Source organism: Neofelis nebulosa, chromosome 2 (genome assembly GCF_028018385.1).
Source record: "Neofelis nebulosa isolate mNeoNeb1 chromosome 2, mNeoNeb1.pri, whole genome shotgun sequence".
NCBI classification, from domain to species: Eukaryota; Metazoa; Chordata; class Mammalia; order Carnivora; family Felidae; genus Neofelis; species Neofelis nebulosa.
This window is the reverse complement of record NC_080783.1, coordinates 192,015,245-192,035,282: the sequence shown is the minus strand read 5'-3', so window position 1 is coordinate 192,035,282 and position 20,038 is coordinate 192,015,245. Positions and strand designations below refer to the sequence as shown.

At 40.2% G+C, this 20,038-nt stretch overlaps 1 protein-coding gene across 18 annotated transcripts in view; it reads left to right on the top strand.

Moving 5' to 3' along the window:
- The window catches only part of MACF1 (microtubule actin crosslinking factor 1), a 335,119-nt gene that overhangs the window by 91,448 nt on the left and 223,633 nt on the right, over positions 1-20,038 (top strand). The window contains exon 1 of one of the 18 annotated variants that reach the window (XM_058717959.1): positions 10,179-10,630. The exons of 16 other annotated variants lie outside the window; for them this stretch is intronic. In XM_058717959.1, coding sequence (XP_058573942.1) covers positions 10,522-10,630 — 109 coding nt within the window. In that variant the 5' untranslated portion in view covers positions 10,179-10,521. Of the gene's footprint in view, positions 1-10,178; positions 10,631-15,868; positions 15,951-20,038 lie in introns of those variants that run through there. One more of the 18 variants, XM_058717963.1, reaches the window with a different exon arrangement.

Below are 20,038 nucleotides of genomic sequence, written 5' to 3'. Positions count from 1 at the left end.
TGAATTCACTTGTAATGAGAGATGTTTCTGGACAAAAATAACAATCCTTAGCAAAAGTCGAGAGCAGTCTCCATAGACAGGGCTTCTTTTCCTTGAATCTTCTCCATTTATTGAAGATACTGGCTACCAGAATTTCCAGGAAAAAAATCTAATCGCTCTAGATTTCATTATTACTTTGTTGGGGGGAAATGGTCTGAATCCCAAAGAGAGAGAGATTATTTAAAATAATAATATGGATATTAAGATGGACTAAATATTCTTGTCCTTTCTCGTTTTGAAGCAGTGCCATTGAAGTCTAATTTGATTTATTTATTGAGTTGGTGGCTTAGAGCTGTTTAAATACCACATGTTTTACCTTGACTTATCTCCTCACATTGCCCATGGAAGGTGGCTCGTTACCCTGCTGGGGCATAAATGCTCTAATAGAGTAACAATAATAACAATGGCTAACCTGAATGAGTTCATGTTTAATGTTTTTTTTTAAACAGTTAATAGTGAATGCTTATTGTGTGCCAGATAGTCCATGTGTTTTCTCACTTAATCCCCATTGTAACACCACAAAGAGGTGATTTTATTATCCCTATTTTACAAATGAAGAAACTGAAGATTAAAGAGATTAATTGGTTCATAGACACATAGCCAGAAACTGTAAAGTCAGCATTTGAATCTGGGTTTGGTTAACAGACTGTTAAGTTTAGAGCCCTGCGCAGAGAGAGAGGCATTTTTGTTTTAAGAATGAGTATCCAGGGTGCCTGGGTGACTCAGTTGGTTAAGTGTCTGACTGGCTTAGGTCATTGTCTCATGGTTCGTGAGTTCTAGCCCTGCATCAGGCTGTCTGCTGTCAGCACGAGCCCACTTCCGATCCTCTGTCCCCCTCTCTCTCTCTGCCACTCACCAGATCTCTCTCTCTCAAAAAAAAAAAATAAAATAAACATTAAAAAAAAGGGGGTGCCTCTGTGACTCAGTTGGTAAAATGTCCAGCTTTGGCTCAGGTCATGATCTCATGGTTTATGAGTTCCAGCCCCACATTGGGCTCTCTGCTTTCTGCACAGAGCCCACTTTGGATCCTCTGTCCCCTTCCTCTGCCCCTCACCTGCTTGTGTGTGCTCTCTTTCTCTCTTTCTCAAAAATAAATTTAAAAACATAAAAAAAAAGAAAAAAAAGAAAAAAAAGAATGAGTTTCCTAGGGGCACCTGGCTGGCTCAGTTAGTAGTAGAGCATGTGGACTCTTGATCTTGGGAGTTGTAAGCTCCAGCCCCATGTTGGATGTAGAGATTACTTAAAAATAAAATCTTTTTTTTTTTAAAGTTTATTTATTTATTTTGAGAGAGAGAGATAGCGTGAATGGCAGAGGGGCAGAGAGAGAGGGAGAGAGAGAATCCCAAACAGGCTCTACGCTCAGCATGGACACAGGACTCGATCTCAGGATAGTGAGATCAAGATCTGAGCTGATACCAACAGTTGAGCCACCCAAGTACCCCCAAAATAAATTCTTTAAAATAGTGGTCCACTGTCTTTATGACCTCCATTAAAAATAAAGAATGAGTTTTCTAGGTGCTACCCCAGAACATCACCCATTTTACTTTTCACCTTTAATCTTTACCTTTACTTTCATTTTTCTTTCTTTTTTTCAAGGGTAAGGGCCTAACTAAATTGCTGAGTTGGACAAGAAGGCCACCCAGAGTTTGGATGTTGGGGTAGAATCCATGTCTGGAGAGATTTCTAGAAGTGGAATTTTTGAATCAGTAAATTGACTTCTTGCCAGCTTTAAGAAAAAGGAAAACCTGTATTTGTGTTCTTGGAGTCACTTTTTTCCTTAAACCCCCAGGTAGATTTGGAATTCTGTTAAAAGTGGTTCAGTTCCTCTGTTAGTGTATATATCTGCTGGGTCTGTCTGTCTAAAGAAGTATATTGAGTTATTCCTGCCATAAGATGAATAGTTTTCCAGGCATTTGCTCTCTGGTGTATGTTTTTGCAGTCAAAATAGATTCATTCCCAAGAAATGCTTATATTTTGTGAATCTCCATGGTTTACTGGACCCTGTTTAACTCATTCCAGTATGTTTTGCCTTTATACTCCTGGCTCTCACAGTGCTCTTTGGACCCATTACACAAATAGTTGTTAAGTTATGAGATTTCATATAGAGAAGCAGAATTCATCTAGCTTTGAAAACTTTAGTGAGAGAGCAAAAATAAGCATAAGACTATATTATAAAATAGAAAGTGCTAAATGTCATGAGAGAGAAACAAAATATAATATAATCTCAAGAGAAGGAGATGTTTACTTCTGACTGGGATGGAGGGAGTCACCAGGGAAAAATCTGTGGCAATATTGGCTTTAAGCTGGTCCTTATGAATGGGATTTTGATTGGAGTGGAGATGAGAAGGAAATACATTCCAGGTTAAATGAGGAAAACACTGTAAAGCCAGAGAGAGTTTTTTGAATTTAATTTGCTGACAGTGGGAAATTGAAAGTTTTAGAATGAAATTACAAATGAACATTTATTGAGCATTTAAGATATACTGGTCATTATGCATGCTTCTGGGATATTAATCTCGCAGTGAATATGGACAGGACTGGCAGACTGGGATTAGGCAAATTAGGCAAATTATCAGTTTACCAAAGTTTTATACAGTCTGAACAGTATTCAGAGATCCTTGTGGTCAGATGTGGCTTGTATGCTGCTCCTCCAAATAATGATAATAGTAGCCAATAATTATTGAGCACATACTGTGTGCCAGCCACGATCTAAGCACCTTAAACACATTAACTCGCTCTATGAGACAGGTACTGTTAGTGTCATCATTTTACAGATGAGGAAATTGAGGCTGTATGTGGTGAATTAAATAATTTGCCCAAAGGTGCTGATGTGACACATATTGTAAAGTCTGGATTTGAATGTAGGCAGTCTGGCTTCAGACTGAGCTTGTAATTACCACGCTACTATAATGGCATCTAGGGTACTGAGCAAAAAATTTGGGAAAATTTCCTACCATTATTGTATTCACTGTTACTTGGGTATGTAGAATATTCTTTGTAGGCATTCTGGGCCTTTGCATATTTATTGTTTTCATAATCCTACATTGCTAAATATTAGAGACAGGAGTCACAATGTCTCCTAATTAGCTACTGTGAAGCACACGTCCTCTGCCTATCCGTAGTTAGATGCCTACTGGACTCATGGCAGGAGACAGATGACCAGAGCTTGGGGCCAGGCTTTGATGTCTGGATCCTGTCGTTCCCAGAAGTCCAAGGTTTCCATTGACAACAGCCACATACTAATCTCTACCACAGTTTTAATCTCAGGTATATCTGTTGTTTTAAAAAAAAGTATCCTCTTTGTAAGCATTATTTTTCCAGATTTCAGTCTTTTATTTTTTTTATTTTTATAAAGTTTATTTATTAACTTTTGAGAGAGAGAGAGAGAGAGAGAGAGAGAGAGCGAGCATGTACACATGAGCAGGAGCAGGAGAAGGGTAGAGAAAGGAGAGAGGGAATCCCAAGCAGACTCTGTGCCATCAGCACAGAGCCTGATGTGGAACTCAAACCCACAAACTGTGAGATCATGACCTAAGCTGAAATCAAGAGTCAGATGCTTAACTGACTGAGTTACCCAGTAATCCCCAGATTTCAGTCTATTAAATGGATCTTGAGGCGCCTGGGTGGTTCAGTAGGTTGAGTGTCCAACTCTTGGTTTCAACTCAGGTCATGATCTCACAGTTTGTGGGTTCAAGCCCTGCATTGGGTTCTGCGCTGACAGTGAGGGGCCTGCTTGAGATTCTCTCTTTCCCCTCTTTTTCTGGCCTACCCCACTCACGTGCTCTCTTTCAAAATAAATAAATTATAAATGAATGAATGAATGAATGAATGACTAAATGGCTCCTAAGTTATTAGTCTGTATCTGCTGAAGTTCAGAGGCTGTGGATGTCAGTTATTTTGAGACCACGTATAACCCCATGGTAGCTTGAATAACAGTCACAGCGCCCCTTCTCACAGACCTGTTGTCACCTCAGTCGCAGACATGAAAGTGATTCTGGGGTGTTGTCTTGTTTTGAGATTTCTTGTGGGTAATGGCTGTGGGTGACCACCTTAAATTCTTGGGAGTGAAATAATCTTAAAGGGAGGCAGGTCTCAAATCTTAATGAAGGTTAGAGTCTTGCTTTTACAGGGCTTCTTTGGTGGTTTGGGGCCCTGCCCATTGGCTGTAGGGAAGGGATATCCTGGGGGGTGCTAAATATGACTTTAAAAGGCCCATTCTTTGTATAATAAATGATCTCTAAAAAAAACCCCAGTCACTCCCTCCTGCCAGCTTCTAACCACTTCCTATAAATGACAGCACACAGATCCATCTTAGTTTTGCTAAGTGAAAAATTTATTTTATTTTCACAGAAGCAGTTCCCCTTCTCTTTTTTATTCCTTCAGACAAACGTGCATATATAGAAAGCCTGGAAACAAAACTTATTACCTGTCATATGTAGAAAAATGGTTGTATCCAAGGTATAGCATGCCATCTTATGAAGAGTAAATTACCTTGGATACCTTCCATTGTCTTCTCTAATAATAATAGTAAGTTCAGAATATATCTTGATACTTGAGTGCTGTGGATTTTTTTTTCTTCAAATTTCCTAGGTGTTTTTGAATGGCACAAGCATGTGATATGTGATTTTCTAATTTAAGATAGTTTTGCAGTGAGGCAGAGAAATGGTTTTAACTTTGGGAAATAAAATATGGTGAAGATATTTATAAGATTGCCAAAAGACAGTTGTATGAGGTGATATAGGCAGCACTAGCAGTGTGATGTTCTGTGTTGAAGTTGAGATGCTTTCCTTAGAGCCAGGTCAGGCTATGTACAGTATGTGTAAGGAGGAAGTATTCCAGACATATAAATATCTAAATTGTTTAACTTCAAGTTAGTATAGTTAGTTTGCCAGAACATTTTAGTAAAGGGAGTCAGTGTGATAAAATACACTGGTTTGAAATCAGGCAGATAAAAGTTCAGATGCCAGTTCACTCTCTTACTTTGTAACTTTGGGCAAAATAATTTGAATTTTCTGAGCCTCAATTTCTTTTTTATTTTTATCAAAAAATTTATTAAAAAAATTTGAGTACATGTGACATACAATGTTAGGAGCCCCCTAACATTTATAAAATTATTTATAAATTTAATTTATAAAATTTATAAAGATTTATACAAAATTTATAAGATTTATTAAATTATTTATAAGATGTCCTCATTTGTAGTATTAACAATATATAATAATAAAATATTAACTAATACTGATAATATTATCGAGATTAAATGAAGTAACAGATGTGAAGATACTCTATAGTAGCCACTTAATAAATGTTAGTATATTGCAGTATTAGTATAGTATATTATAATAAATGCCCTTTCATCTTCTTTGCCCATCACAGCTCTAGGGCTTGTCTATAGTAAGGGGTACATCATCATCATCTTTGTGTCCACTGTGTCTAGCATGATGCTCCATGTTTTTATATTGAATGAATGCAGACACCTGGGTGGCTCAGTCGGTTGAGCAATCGACTCTTGATTTTGGCTCAGGTCATGATCCCAGGGTCGTGGGATTGAACCCCACATTGGACTCCATGCCAAGCATGGAACCTGCTTGAGATTCTTACTCCTTCCCTCTGCCCATCTCCTCCACTTGCGCGCATGCTCTCTCTAAAATAATAAAATAAAATAAAGCAAATTGAATGAGTGAATGGATGGATGGATGAAATGCTCTGTTTCACATGAGAGCCCTGCTCCAGAAGAGGCTCTGGCTTAGTTTCCACTGGATTGCACTATTGGTTTTCCTTCCGTAACCTTTATTCCTTTCAGCAAACACTAGTACATTTCACATGCCAAGAAAAATTCTCAAAAAAAAAAAAAGAAGAAAAAGAAAAATTCTCTTGATCCTAGGTCCCTCTCTCTGCTCTTCTTTACAGTAACATTCCTTGAGTTGTTTTTACTTTGTTGTCACTAATTCTTCTCCCATTCTTTTTTTATATTTAACTTAAAAAATCATTCTTAATTGAGGTATAATTGACACATTATGTTAGTTGTAGGTGTACAACATAATACTTTGATATTTGCGAGGTGCCTGGGTGGCTCAGTCAGTTAAGTGTCCGACTTTCAGCTCAGGTCATGGTCTCACGGTTTGTGGGTTTGAGCCCTGCATCGGGCTCTGTGCTGCCAGCTCAGAGCCTGGAGCCTGCCTCAGATTCTGTGTCTCCCTCTCTCTCTCTGCCCCTCCCCTGCTTGTGCTCTATCTCTCTCTCAAAAATAAATAAACATTAAAAAAATCTTTTTGAATAATTTGATATTTGCATATATTGCAAAATGATCACCACAGTAAGTCTGGTTAACATCTGTCACCCTTGGGAATGCAAGCTGGTGCAGCCACTCTGGAAAACAGTATGGGGGTTCCTCAAAAAACTAAAAATAGAACTACCACACGAGCCAGCAATTGCACGACTAGGCATTTATCCACGGGATACAGGTGTGCTGTTTCGAAGGGACACATGCACCCCCATGTTTATAGCAGCACTAACAACAATAGCCAAAGTATGGAAAGAGCCCAAATGTCCATCGATGGATGAATGGATAAAGAAAATGCAGTGTGTGTATGTGGTGTGTGTGTGTGTATACACACACACACCACACACACACAGACACACACACACACACACACACACACACACACACACACATACAATGGAGTATTACTTGGCAATCGAAAAGAATGAAATCTTGCCATTTGCAACTACACAGATGGAACTGGAGGGTATTATGCTAAGTGAAATTAGTCAGAAAAAGACAAAAATCATATGACTTCACTTATGAGGCCATTAAGAGACAAAACAGATGAACATAAGGGAAGGGAAACAAAAATAATATAAAAACAGGGAGGGGGACAAAACAGAAGAGACTCATAAATATAGAGAACAAACTGAGGGTTACTGGAGGGGTTGTGGGAGGGGGGATGGGCTAAATGGGTAAGAGGCACTAAGGAATCTACTCCTGAAATCATTGTTGCACTATATGCTAACTAATTTGGATGTAAATTTTAAAAAATAAAAAATAAAATTAAAAATAAAAAAGGATATTGACAAACCAGTACAAAAAAAAAAATCTGTCACCTTATAGAGTTACCAAAAGATTTTTTTTTCTCGTGATGAGTACTTAAAAAAAAATTTTTTTTTTAAAGCTTATTTATGTATTTTGAGAGAGAGAAAGAGCAGGGGAGGGGCACAAAGAGAGGGAGAGAGAGAGAATCCCAAGCAGCCTCCACACTGTCAGCGCAGAGCCTGATGGGGGTCTCAAACTCACAAACTGTGAGATCATGACCTGAGCTGAAACCAAGAGACAGGTGCATGACCAACTGAGCCACCTAGGAGCCCCTCTTGTGATGAGCACTTTTAAGATCTACTCTCTTAGCAACTTTCACATAGGCAATCCATTTTTAGATTTTTAACTATAGTCACCATGCTCTTCATCATATCCCTAAAAATCCCATTCTTTCCTGAATCATTCCAGTCAAGCCATTTCTGGCATCAAAACTGCCCTTGTTAAAGTCATCAGCAACCTCCACATCGCTAAATTCAGTGGTCCATTCTCAATCCTCATCATGACACATTAATAGCTTTGACATGGTTAATTACTGCTTTTTTTTTTTTAAGATTTTATTTTTATGTAATTTCTACACCCTACATGGGGCTCAAACCCAGAACACCAAGATCAGACTCACATGCTCCACCAACTGAGCCAGCCAGGTGCCCCTAATTACTACTTCTTGAAACATTTCTCCTGGCTTCTGGGGCAGCATGCTCTTTGGTTCTCCTAACCCCCTGGCCTCTCTTATGTGGTTCTTACTCTTCCCCATCTGATGTAGTGTTTCCAGCACTTAGTCCATTAAGTTGGTCTCTTCTCTGTTCACTCCCCAAGTGATCTCACTCCATTTCCAGGCTTCAAAACTCATTCTGGGTCTTTCCCAAAATCCTAGATTCATATAGTCAACTGCGTATTCAAAATTCCACTGGTATGTCTACTGGGCATTTTAAATCTAATGTGTCCAAATGGGAATTCCTGCCTACCCGCACCCCCCCCCCCACAAACCAAACAGCTACAATCACCAACAAACCCCAAACCCTCTGCTTCTCTGACAGTCTTTCCCAACTCAGGAAGTAGCAGTTCCGTTCTTTCAATTTCTAAGGCCAGAACTCTTGGAGCCATGACTCTATTCTTTCTGTCCTCCCCCTACATCCATTCTATCAGCAAATCCTGATGACTCTTTCTTTATAACTTATCCAGAATGTAACCACATCTCACCAGCTCTAACACCACACTCTGGTCCCAGCTGTTGTTTCTCAGCTACCAGTTTTCACTTGGATTATTGTCATGGTGTTTTAACTAGTTTCCTTGCTCCTGTTCTTGCTTTCCAGTATCTGTTCTCAATAGAATAGCAAGAAGGATTCTTTTAAAACCCTAAGTTAAGTCATGTCACTGTTTCACACAAAACTTTCCAAAAGTTTCCTACTTTACTTAGAATAAAAGCCAGAGTCTTTACAAATGGCCTACACAGCCATAGGTGACCTGATAATCTCTCTTGCTTCATCTCCTGACACTCTCCCCTTCTCTCTTTGAGCTCCAACCATTATAGTTTTCTCCATGTTCCCTGAACACACCAGACCTACTTTTGCCTCAGGGACTTTGCACTTGCTTTAAAAAATTTTTTTGGCTCCTCTTTTCTCTGGATAGCCATATGACTTGTTTGCTCATATTCTTTTTTAAATTTACTTAAGTTTATTTATTTTGAGAGAGAGAGACAGAGGATGAGCAGAGAAAGGGCAGGGGGAGAGAGGGAGAGAGAGAATCCCAAGCAGGCTCCTCACTGACCAGAGCCAAAATCAAGAGTTGGAGGCTTAACTGACTCAGCCACCCAGGAGCTCCTGCTCACAGTCTTTAGGTCTCTGCTTAATGCTCTTATTAGAGAAGCCCTCGCTGAACATAAAACTGTAAACATGATTCTACTGGCACTCCCTTTTGTCTTCATCTCTTTTAGTATTTGTGTGACAAACATCTCCGTTGTATTTGTGTGACAAACTATTCGATTGTTTGTTTTTACTTTTTGTCTTCCCCAACCTGATTGCTGTCCCTATAGTTTTGCTGTTCTAGAATGTCATATGGGTGGAACTCTACGGTATGTAGCTTTTTGCGTTTCGTTTCTTTCATGTAGTATAATGCTTCTGAGATTCATCTATGCTGTTGTAGTTTGTTCCTTTTTCATTGCCGTGTTGCACTCCATTGTATGGATTTGTTTATTAGTCCACCAGTTGATGGACTTTGGGCTGGTTCCAGATTTTCATTACTTTGAATAAAGCTGCTATTAATGTTCACATACAGGTCTCTGTGTGAACACATGTTTTTACTTTTCCTGGGTAAATCCTAGGCGTGATGTTGCTTGGTCATTTGGTATGTGTACGTTCAACTTTATAAGAAACTGCCCAACCAGAGCTGTTGTGCCCATGTACACCCTCACCAGCAGTGTGTGAGAATTCTAGTTGCTTCACATCCTTGCCAAGACTTGATATGATCAGTCTTTTTAATTTGAGTCATTCTAGTAGATATGTAGTGGTAAAGTGTTTTCAGTTGCTGCTGTAGCCTCCGTATCAAGTTTTCATTTGTAAGCAGGCCTTAGCTTTGTGGAAGGCATTGTTTCCTGCTGTCATTGAGTATCCTCGTATCCCCTCAGGCAGCTAGTGGAAATCAGGTGGGTTTTCCAACTCTGAAAGCACACTGGTTTTTTGTTCTCCTTGTTCATCTTCATCAGGCCTTGATGTCAGATCTAGCTCATGGAGCTTGTTCTGTATGTGATCCTCTCTGTCATGATGTTCAGGTCTCTTGCCTCCCCCTCCCAGGCCATGGGTGTGGAAGGGTTGCCCTCTGACTGGCCAGGGTACTCGTGGACACTTACAATACATCCTTGTGTACTTGGCCCCCTCCCCGCAAGTGGTTCCCTAGTAATTCTGTGACTTTTTTCTTTTGGCTTCATCCTGAAGTCTGGTGTTCCAGCCTGGCCGGGAATGGAAAGTTAAGAGTGTGACGTCCTCTGACACCCTCCCTTCTTGTAGAGGGGTCTGAGGTTTGTTTGTTTAAGCTGAACAGAGGATGCCAAAGATAGAATTTGAGTCAGCTCAGCACTGGCTTAGGCTCTCCTTTTCACTCTCCTGGTTCCTCCTTCACTTTCCCCTCCCCCTCTAGCCAGTTGTTTCCTGGGCTTTGTCTGAGATACACTGTACAGTTTTAGCCCCATCTCGTAGTACTGCCTGCTGAAAAACAGTCAGAGGCGACATGGAGGAGAAGCCGCCAGGAAGTTTCTGACAACAATGAGCTGCGGGCCTCTGCCTCTGCGCTGATAGTACGGGACAGCAGTAACCTCAGGAGAAAGGCATTCGGAGGCCTGCGCTGAGCTGTGGGCTTGTGGCTAACTCTGGAAAGGAGGAAGGTCGAGCGTGGAAATGCCTCTCTTAGATTCGTCCTATTTGCCATCAACCATCTTTATTTTGACTCATGTTCTGGGAATTGCCGGTGTTCTGTACTGGAAGAGATGTGCCAGGGGCAGAGCAGGTAACTTTTGTACTGAAGTATTCTTTAACTAAATCAATCTACTGTGGGGCTTTTGAGGGTGGGGTAAATGACGGAGGGCTTCCCAGTGGCTTTCCTTAAAGGGCCAGTACGTCTTCTCAGCCCGGATGCTATCAGACCTAGGGACCTAGTATGTGTATAGATGTACTGAGGAAACAGGGCTGCCCTGGGACCTGGACTCTTCCCTGTTCTGTGAGGCTGTCTGCTAGAGGGTGCTGGTTTGATGAAGTGATGTCTAGGCTCCAAGCTGAGGGAAATGGCAATGGTGCTGACTTGGGTCCTTCCTTAGAGAATCAAGCTCTTCCTTTCCTTCCTTTCTTAATCTCGAAGTGGCTTTTAGATCTTTGTTTTTAACCAAAACCATACAGTAATTCTATCACCCTCCTCTGGGTCCTCTAGGTCTGATCTGAGAAAACTTGTGGGATTAGAGAAGTTTCTGGATTTGGTGTGTTTTTGGATGAGAAAAGGCAGTGGAGGAAAGGCCAGTGAGAGGAAGGGGTGAATGGTGTCCCTGCCTAGGTGCTGCCTCTGTTCTCTTTGATATGATTAAAACTGTTCCTTTCCCCTCAGGCAGCTGTATAGTTTACTTGTTTATCTAAGCCATCCTGTTCAATGCATGGTAGTTAACTGTTCTTTTCCCCAGGGAGTCAGATCCTGATACTTAAAAAAAAAAAAAAAAAAAAAAAAAAAGAAAAAAGCAGACCCCTCTTTCTTCTAGTACTTGCTATTAGTTAAATTATATTCCTTTGGCTTCTAAAAGCCCAGTGCTGGAACAGCCTCACGTTTGCTATTTCTAAGTCTTCATGGTTGAGGATTAATAAAAGTCTAATTTTCCCTGGAGTCCACCCTTGGATTTCAGTGCTTTTACTACTGTCATTGTGATCCACCTGCTACCTTCAAGCCAATGTATTGAGAACTTGTTACTTGGTATCTTACAAGTTAAGGTAGAGATTTAATGACTTATTACTTCGCTTGCTATTAAAAGTTCATGAATGCTTGACAGAATTAGAATTAGATTCAGTCATTCCCCAGTGTCCTTTCCAGTAAGTCCCAGAAGTGCTTTTGACTAAATATTCAGATCCCAGCATGTGTCTATATCAGCAAAAACAGACATTTAGAAATATGTTTGCTTGTGTGGTGGTGTGTTTAAAGAGGTAGCCCAACGTAGCTTTTCTGGAATATAAGCCTGTATTGGAGTTTAGAAAGAAAGGAAAAGGCAGGCATGAATTATTTGGCCCTATGTACTATTTCAGATGCAGTGAGAAAGTAATTATCATCCAGGCTGAGGCTGCTACTTCCCTTTCCCCATGCACTATGGTAATGACATTTCTAAACCACTAATTGATTGATATTTTGAAAGTTTACCTTCAGTATAAGATTTTCTCTGATACTTACTAGGCAGACCCCTATCTCTTAAGTGGTTTCTTTTTTATGTTTTAGTAATGTGAATTTCATAAATAGCCATAAAATACATTGAAATAAAAAAGAAAAATACATTGTAAAAGCTTTTTATTTCTATGAGACAACTTTGGTTCTAGTACTTAATAGTTAATTGGGAATGTGCTGTGTTCAGTTTATCTGTAAAATTGGAGCAGGGGCTTTCTAATTGGTGACTATGGATACCAAAACTTATGCAGAAATGCTTAAGAGATTCTGTACCCATTTTATTTTAATTTCAATTTTGAGATGTATTTTATCTATTTAAAATATATTTAAATAGATATATTTATCTCGGGGCGCCCGGGTGGCTCAGTCAGCTAAGTGTCTGACTTTGGCTCAGGTCATGACCTGGCGGTCCGTGAGTTTGAGCCCCACATTGGGCTCTGTGCTGACGGCTCAGAGCCTGGAGCCTGCTTCCCATTCCATGTCTCCCTCTCTCTCTGCCCCTCTCCCGCTCATATTCTCTCTCTCTCTCTCTCTCTCTCAAAAATAAACATTAAAAAAAAGTAACATATATGCTGTAATGTACTACCTTCCAAATGGACATCACCAGAATAAAGTTCCCCCACCATCTATCTCTGAATATATATTTAACTGCTTATAAATTTACAGTTTATTCAAAAAGTGAAGTTAGTATCTAGTATCTTTTCATCTGGTCTTTAAAAACAAAAAAATTTTTTTTTAATTGGAAGCGTTTCACTATTGCAGAACATACTGCAGAATATATGTCCTGTGCCTGATAAATTCTGGGCAAGACTCAGTGGTATGGGCTCAGGTGCTCAGTCCATAGTGAGTGGGAAACACATTGGTAAGTGATGGCACTGTAATAGTGGCAGAGCATGTACTAAAAGTTTTTGTGCTTCTTGTCCTACATTTCTAGTCATATTTAAATATTGTAAAGAATGTACACAGTTTTAGATATTGAAGGTATTTGGCTTTGAAACAAATATTTCTGCTGTTCTTCAGGCTCTTATATCAATTTATTTGAGTAATATCATGAGAGTACCAGGCACACTGTGAAACTGTTACTGTTTGTTGCTGTTTGTATGAACCAGTTAAAAAAGGCTTCACTGTATTTCATGACATAGACATAGACTGGATGCTGAGGGTATTATAACTGTAATTAACTGATCTCTAATTTTAATCAAAATTACTCGACTGGTTATTTCATTTAGCTTTAAAATAAGTAACATACATTTGAAGCCATAACATTGATTTATACTATTAAACACTACTTTTATTTATTTTTTATTTTATTAAAAAAATTTTTTTTAACATTTATTCATTTTTGAGAGACAGAGAGAGACAGACCATGAGCGGGGAAGGGGCAGAGAGAGGGAGACACAGAATCCAAAGCAGGCTCCAGGCTCTGAGCTGTCAGTACAGAGCCTGACGTTGGGCTTGAACTCACAAACTGCGAGATCCTGACCTGAGCAGAAGTTGAATGCTCAACCGACTGAGCCAACCAGGCGCCCCTATTTTTATTTTTTTTAAATACTGCTTTCATATATTCTATATGTTGAGTTGCATATAAGATTTGTTTGAAAACGTGTTCTGTGAGAGTTAAAAACCACTAGGTGGTTTCTTTCTTTCTTTCTTTCTTTCTTTCTTTCTTTCTTTCTTTCTTTCTTTCTTTCTTTCTTTCTTTCTTTCTTTCTTTCTTTCTTTCTTTCTCTCAGAGAGAAAGAGAGTGCACATGTACAGAGAGAAGCAGAGAGAGAGGGAGACAGGATTTGAAGTGGCTCTGCCATGATAGTAGAGAGCCCCTTGCAGGGCTTGAAGTCAGACTCACAAACTGTGAGATTATGACCTGAGGCAAAGTCTGACACTTAACTGACTGTGCCACCCAGGTGCCCCTAAAAACCACTAGGTAATTTCAGGGTTCCTTCTAGTTCCTTGGTTCTAAGACACTGTGTTCTGGTAAACCCTCACTGTGTTTGTATAGATTTCTGATTTCTCCCACTCTTTTTTTTTTTTTTTTCAATTTTTTAAAGCTTTTATTTATTTTTGAGAGAGAAAGAGAGAGAGAATGCTGGAGAGGAACAGAGTGAGAGGGAGACACAGAATCCGAAGCAGGCTCCCGGCTCTGATCTGTCAGCACAGAGCCCGACACGGGGCTCGAAACCACAAACCGGAGATCATGACCTGAGCCAAATGAAGTCGGATGCTTAACCGACTGAGCCACCCAGGTGCCCCTGATTTCTTCCGCTCTTAAAGTTGATAACAAGTTCTGTTTTTCTTGTAGAGTTGGAAAGGATCTTACATATTAACCAGTCCCACCTCTTAATCCTACCTTTATTAGAAGTCATTCTTCCTTTGCTTAAAGGTCTTTGATGGTACAACATACAGCCTATGGACTATTCATTGTGTTTGTAATGGGGAGTTCTTTTTTAATTTGGAAGTTGCCTCTTTTTTTTTTTTTTTCCTTTGTAAAGCTTATTTACTTTATGAGAGACCATGAGCGGGGGAAGGGCACAGAGAGAGGGAGAAAGACCATCCCAAGCAGACTCCACACTGTTAGCACAGAGCTTGATGCAGGGCTCAAACTCATGAACCCGTGAGATCATGACCTGAGCCAAAATCAAGAGTCGGATGCTTAACAGACTAAGCCATCCAGATGCCCCAGAAGTTGTCTCTTTGTAACTTAGGCCCATTAGTCCAAATTCTGCCTAGCAAAGATCAAGTCTACTTCCTCTTCTAGGTGTCAGACTTACTTAGGTTTGAAGGCTATCTTTGCCAGCCCAGACACTTTCCTCTTATTTACTATATATGATTCCCTAACTCATTATTCTAGTATTCCCTTTGGACAGTTAAATCAATTGTTTTTGCTTTGAAAATTTGGAGGCCATGTGTTCATGTGGAGAGGTGAGGGGAGTAGAACAGAAACATGGGGAAGGAATCACTGATCACTGTTCCTTCACTTTTCTTAGTTTTTTTCCTAGATGTTTATGAGTCCCTTGGTGAGCTCTGGTTATATAAGCACATGGCTTTTACAACCACATCCCTAAGTCACCATCTCTTCAGCGGATGTAAACAAGGTACAGGAAGACATAGTTTATATTGAAGTCATATAATATCTGTAAAACAGCACTTTGCATTCAATTAGTATTTAGATTTTTAAATAGTTTTCGATACACCCTGTCCACACTTAACATTCACATATATCATCTTGTTATTCCAAAAACTTCCTGTTAAAATAACCTATTTCCCCCAGACTCCTCCCCACTCCTATAGCCAGAGTTACCTTTCTGAAATACAGAGCTTTGTGTGTCACTCTCCTGCTTAAAATCCATCAGTGCCTCTCCTCTGCTTTTAGAATAAAGTTCAAACTTTTCAGCATGACATAAAAGTGTTGTGGGGCACCTGGCTGGCTCAGTCAGTAGAGCATGCGACTCTTGATCTCGGGGTCATGAGTTTGAGTCCCACGTCGAGAGTAGAGATTACTGTTTGTTTTTTTTTTTTTTTAAGTGTTTTTATAATTTGCTCCCTGCCTATTTCACTAGTTCCATTTCCTGTCTTGGTCTTATAAGCAACTAGTACTCCAGAATCTTTTTTTTTTTTTTTTTTTCAACGTTTTTTATTTATTTTTGGGACAGAGAGAGACAGAGCATGAACGGGGGAGGGGCAGAGAGAGAGGGAGACACAGAATCGGAAACAGGCTCCAGGCTCCGAGCCGTCAGCCCAGAGCCTGACGCGGGGCTCGAACTCACGGACCGCGAGATCGTGACCTGAGCCGAAGTCGGACGCTCAACCGACTGCGCCACCCAGGCGCCCCTCCAGAATCTTTTAAAAACTTGCAGATCTCTACCACAAATGCCCATACTGCCTTTTCAGCTGGACTACTTGATACTTGTCCTTCAAGGTAAGTAGTTACTGCCTCTGGAAAGTCTTTCTTCACTGAAGTAGGACTTCCTTTTCGGTGCTCCAGTAGCATTGTTAGTGCTTCTTATTCAAACCTGTATCATCTTGCTCTTGTCTGTCTCTCCCCACTAATTAGAGGCTGTTAGACTGTAAGATCTTTAAGAACAGGGACTCTTACTCACCTCAGTTTCTCAAGTGTCTGAGACAAAATAGCTGTCAGCAAATGTCACTTGAACAAATAAAATGAAAAAATTATGATAGCATTAGATATAAGCTGTAGCATGAACTTGTCCTATTCATTTATGTATTTATAGGGCTTGCATTAGCTTGACATGTAATCTAAGGTAGGTGCTCCATATAGAATAATTGAATGATAGAGAGTTGCCCTGTGTTGTAGTTTATTAATAACTCATATTGTTGTAGCATAAATGGGAAGAAAGCTTTATGGTTCCTTGAGAAGAACATTTGCCAAAGGACAAATGTGTCCCTCTCTAGGGTCTTGTTTTCTTTATCTGTAAAGTAAAAGGGTTGGACAATCCAGTCTCTTAAGGTTCTTTCCATTTTCAGTATCCCACTGGGATACTAGCTATAATTCCTGGATCTGGACCATGTGAAGTGCAACCTAAGATTCCGTCACTTTTTTTTTTTTTTTTTTTTTTTTAAAGGAGCTCCATTACACTGTTGAGTCTGTTAAGCTTAAGTTCAGTTATAAAATGGTCAGAGACTGTCCATGGATTGCTGTTAATCTCCCTGCTAGACACCACTGTCCCTTTAGTTTTCTTGAACTTCAGCACACGACTTACAGGTTTTCTACTTACATTTTGTCCTGTGAGACTTGGCGTCAGTGTTGAGGTTGTTTTGAATGTTGATTCCTCCATTTATGACATTAGCTGTGCATCCTCCATTTATATTATCTGAAAATGTGTTAGGCATATAACAGGCACTCACTAAATAAGTAAATGGTCATATATCAAATATCTTTACTCAGATGACAAAATCATTAGCTGTTTTAATCAAGGTGGAGCCTTTATCTTTTTCTTTCCTTAGCTATTTTTTCCAGATCTGTCCAGTGTAGAAAGACCACTGAACTTGGAGTCAGGAAATCTGGGTTCTAAGTCCTGGCTCTTCTGCTGCCTACTGGGAGATGTTAGGTCACTTATTTCCTCTGGACTTCAAATTTCCATTCTGAGTGAGAAGAATAAAGACTAAAGTCTCTAATTTTCTGTGATTCTGGCAGTGTGATCATCTGGCCTGGACTTGCATATAGCATGGAATTGTGGTTGAGAGTCTGGGTCAGACTGCTTGTGCTATCATTCTAGCTCTGCCACTACTGGCAGATTGACATCAATCTACCTGGGCCTGTGTTTCCTCCTCTGTAAAGTCAGGTTAATAATACTGCATGGTGGTTTCGAGTTAGTTTTTAGAATACACTCTGCACATGGTAAGGACTTTACAATTGTTTTTTCTTTGTTTGTTTAAATTTATTTATTTATTAGTAATCTCTGAACCCAAAGTGGGGCTGGAACCTGAGCCTGAGGTTCAGGGGCTGTGAGCCTGAGATCAAGAGTCGCACGTTCTTCTGACTGAGCCAGACTGACACTCCAAGGACTATATAATTGTTTACTATCATCATGATACTTGTTTCACAAAAGATATCATTGAGGACATAGTAATTTCCTGTAGGCTGCAGGGACAAAATACAAATATTTGTCTTTAAAGTGGGAATGAAGACATGTGAAAGAAGCCAATGTGGGAGTATATGAAAAGTTAGTGGCATATTATGAATCATTGTTTTACACATCAGGAGGAAAGCCTTTTGTGTCTGCTTTAATATTCTTAACAGTGGATGATTTTGGCATTTAAAGAAATAAATGTATATTGCTTTGATTTTCTGTGATACTGTAAGAATGCCAGTAGTTGTAAATTCTCCAATATCTTTTAGCCATGTATGGAAATAGTGGCTTGAATCTCTTCCATTCAACATTTTATTTATTTTTAATTTTTATTTTTTCCCCACCCAGCATTTTACGCATCTGTAAGTAGCAATCAGACTCACTTTTCCTGACTCTAACATCTCTGAACACACAGTGACCGATGACATGACTAAAAGTTGGGCAAAAAAGAAGGGGAATGGCTGGGGTAATCACTGCTCAGGCCAGTCTCCTCTGAATAATTAAGAGCTGACTGTCTTTTTTTTTTTTTTTTTTTATGTTTATTTATTTATTTTGAGAGAGACCCCAAGTGCATGCACGGTGGGGAGAGAGAGGGAGAGAGAGAACCACGAATAGGCTCTTTACTGTCCGTGTGGAGCCCAATGCAGGGCTCGATCTCACAAACTGTGAGATCATGACCTGAGCTGAAATCAAGAATTGGGTGCTTAACTGACCAAGGCACCCCAAGAGCTGACTGTCTTAACCAAAGTCTTCCTGCTGTCAGCAGTAGCTTCCCTTTTGAGATTCAGGACCTCCTAGCATCCTGGGAGGGAAGGCAGGTCTCCTGGTAGCTAGACTGACCTTGTCCCCAGGACTCTCTCAGTCCACAGTGCCTTCAGGGGAAATGGGTTCTGCTTGGATGCAGGGGGAATGAGGAGAAGGCAGGTTTTGGTTCATCTTTTTCAGACCTTACCCAGTGATGATTATTTTGACTTTTAGAGACTGTGAAATTATTTAGTATTTCTAGAAGTTGCCCCACATATTCATTTAGGATATGCCCTAAATCTCCAGTTGGCTATAGTCAAATATTTTTATTTCTTTATCTTCCCAGGAATATTCCACATTCTTAAATATACAGCTCCCACACGGCAGTGTAGTTGTTCTGGATTAAGTCCTTCCCACAGACAGCAGGGTATAAGAGGGGGGCATAGCTTTGGAGCTGGACAAATGGCTGTGTAATCTTGGTCAAGTTAGTTAGCCTTTTAAAAATATTTTCATTTCTAGGGGTGCCTAGGTGGCTTAGTCGGTTAAGCGTCAAGTCATGATTTCCCCGTTCATGGGTTTGAGCCTCAAGTCAGGCTCTTTGCTGACAGCTCAGAGCCTGGAGCCTGCTTCCGATTCTGTGTCTATCCTAATGCCCCTCCCCTGCTCACATTCTTTCTCTCTCTCTCTCTCTCTCTCTCTCTCTCTCTCTCTCTCTCAAAAATAAACACATTAAAAGATTTTTAAAAAAGAAAAATATTTTCATTTCTGAGATGGAATTGATAATACCATCTTAGAGAATTGTTGGGATTAGATGAAATTATATTTAAAGTTCTTAGCACATCATCTGTGAACTAGCAGTTACAGTAGATGCTCAGTTAATTTTAGCTTAGGTTATTGAGTGCCTTCAAAATGTGTGTAAGACCAGGATAGGAGGCAGAAGACTCAAGACTCAGGAAATTTAAGTCAGATAAAGGAAAAGTTTACTAAATACGAATCAGGAAGCATTTATTCCTTTTTCCTCTCTCTTCCCTATTCCTTGTGCCTTTCCCTTCCTAGGACAAGGTAAATTCTAGGGAGGACCCTTTCTGTCCCAAGATTGACTAAGGAGAGTTTAATAAGAGGAACAAACTGAATAGAATTGTCGCAGGTTATCGGGGTGACTGGGAGCTTAGTCAAGGAGGGATAAGGTCAGCTGTGAGTCTCGTTATTAGTAAGTAGTAACAGGATTATTAGCACTTTGTAGGTGGGAGGGATGCCCAGTAGGGAGTGAAGAAAGCTGTCAGGGCACTGAGGCAGGTCATAGGGCTTGTGTAAACAGAGTGGCCTGCTAGGCAAGCTCAGTCTGTTAGTTTTTACTTGCAGTCTTTGGGGCTAATCTCTGCAGACTTGCTTTCCTGGGCGTTGCCCCTCCCTCCCCTTGCCTAGAAACAGGATTGGAAGTAGCATTAGCCTGAAGAAGTCATTCTATTTAGGGAGCTGGAGCAGAGGGCCAGTGATTAGGCCCTTATCTGCAGCGGGGCCTTTCTGCGTGGTGTGGGGCCGGGATCCTAGTGGCCGTCCTGCCATCGGCGGAGGCTCGGCTTCTCTAACCCCTGGTTGGGTCAGAATTGTGAAGAAGCAATAGATGGGCCGGGCCATCCTAATGAAAAAGCCCTTCATTGTATTTCTTCAA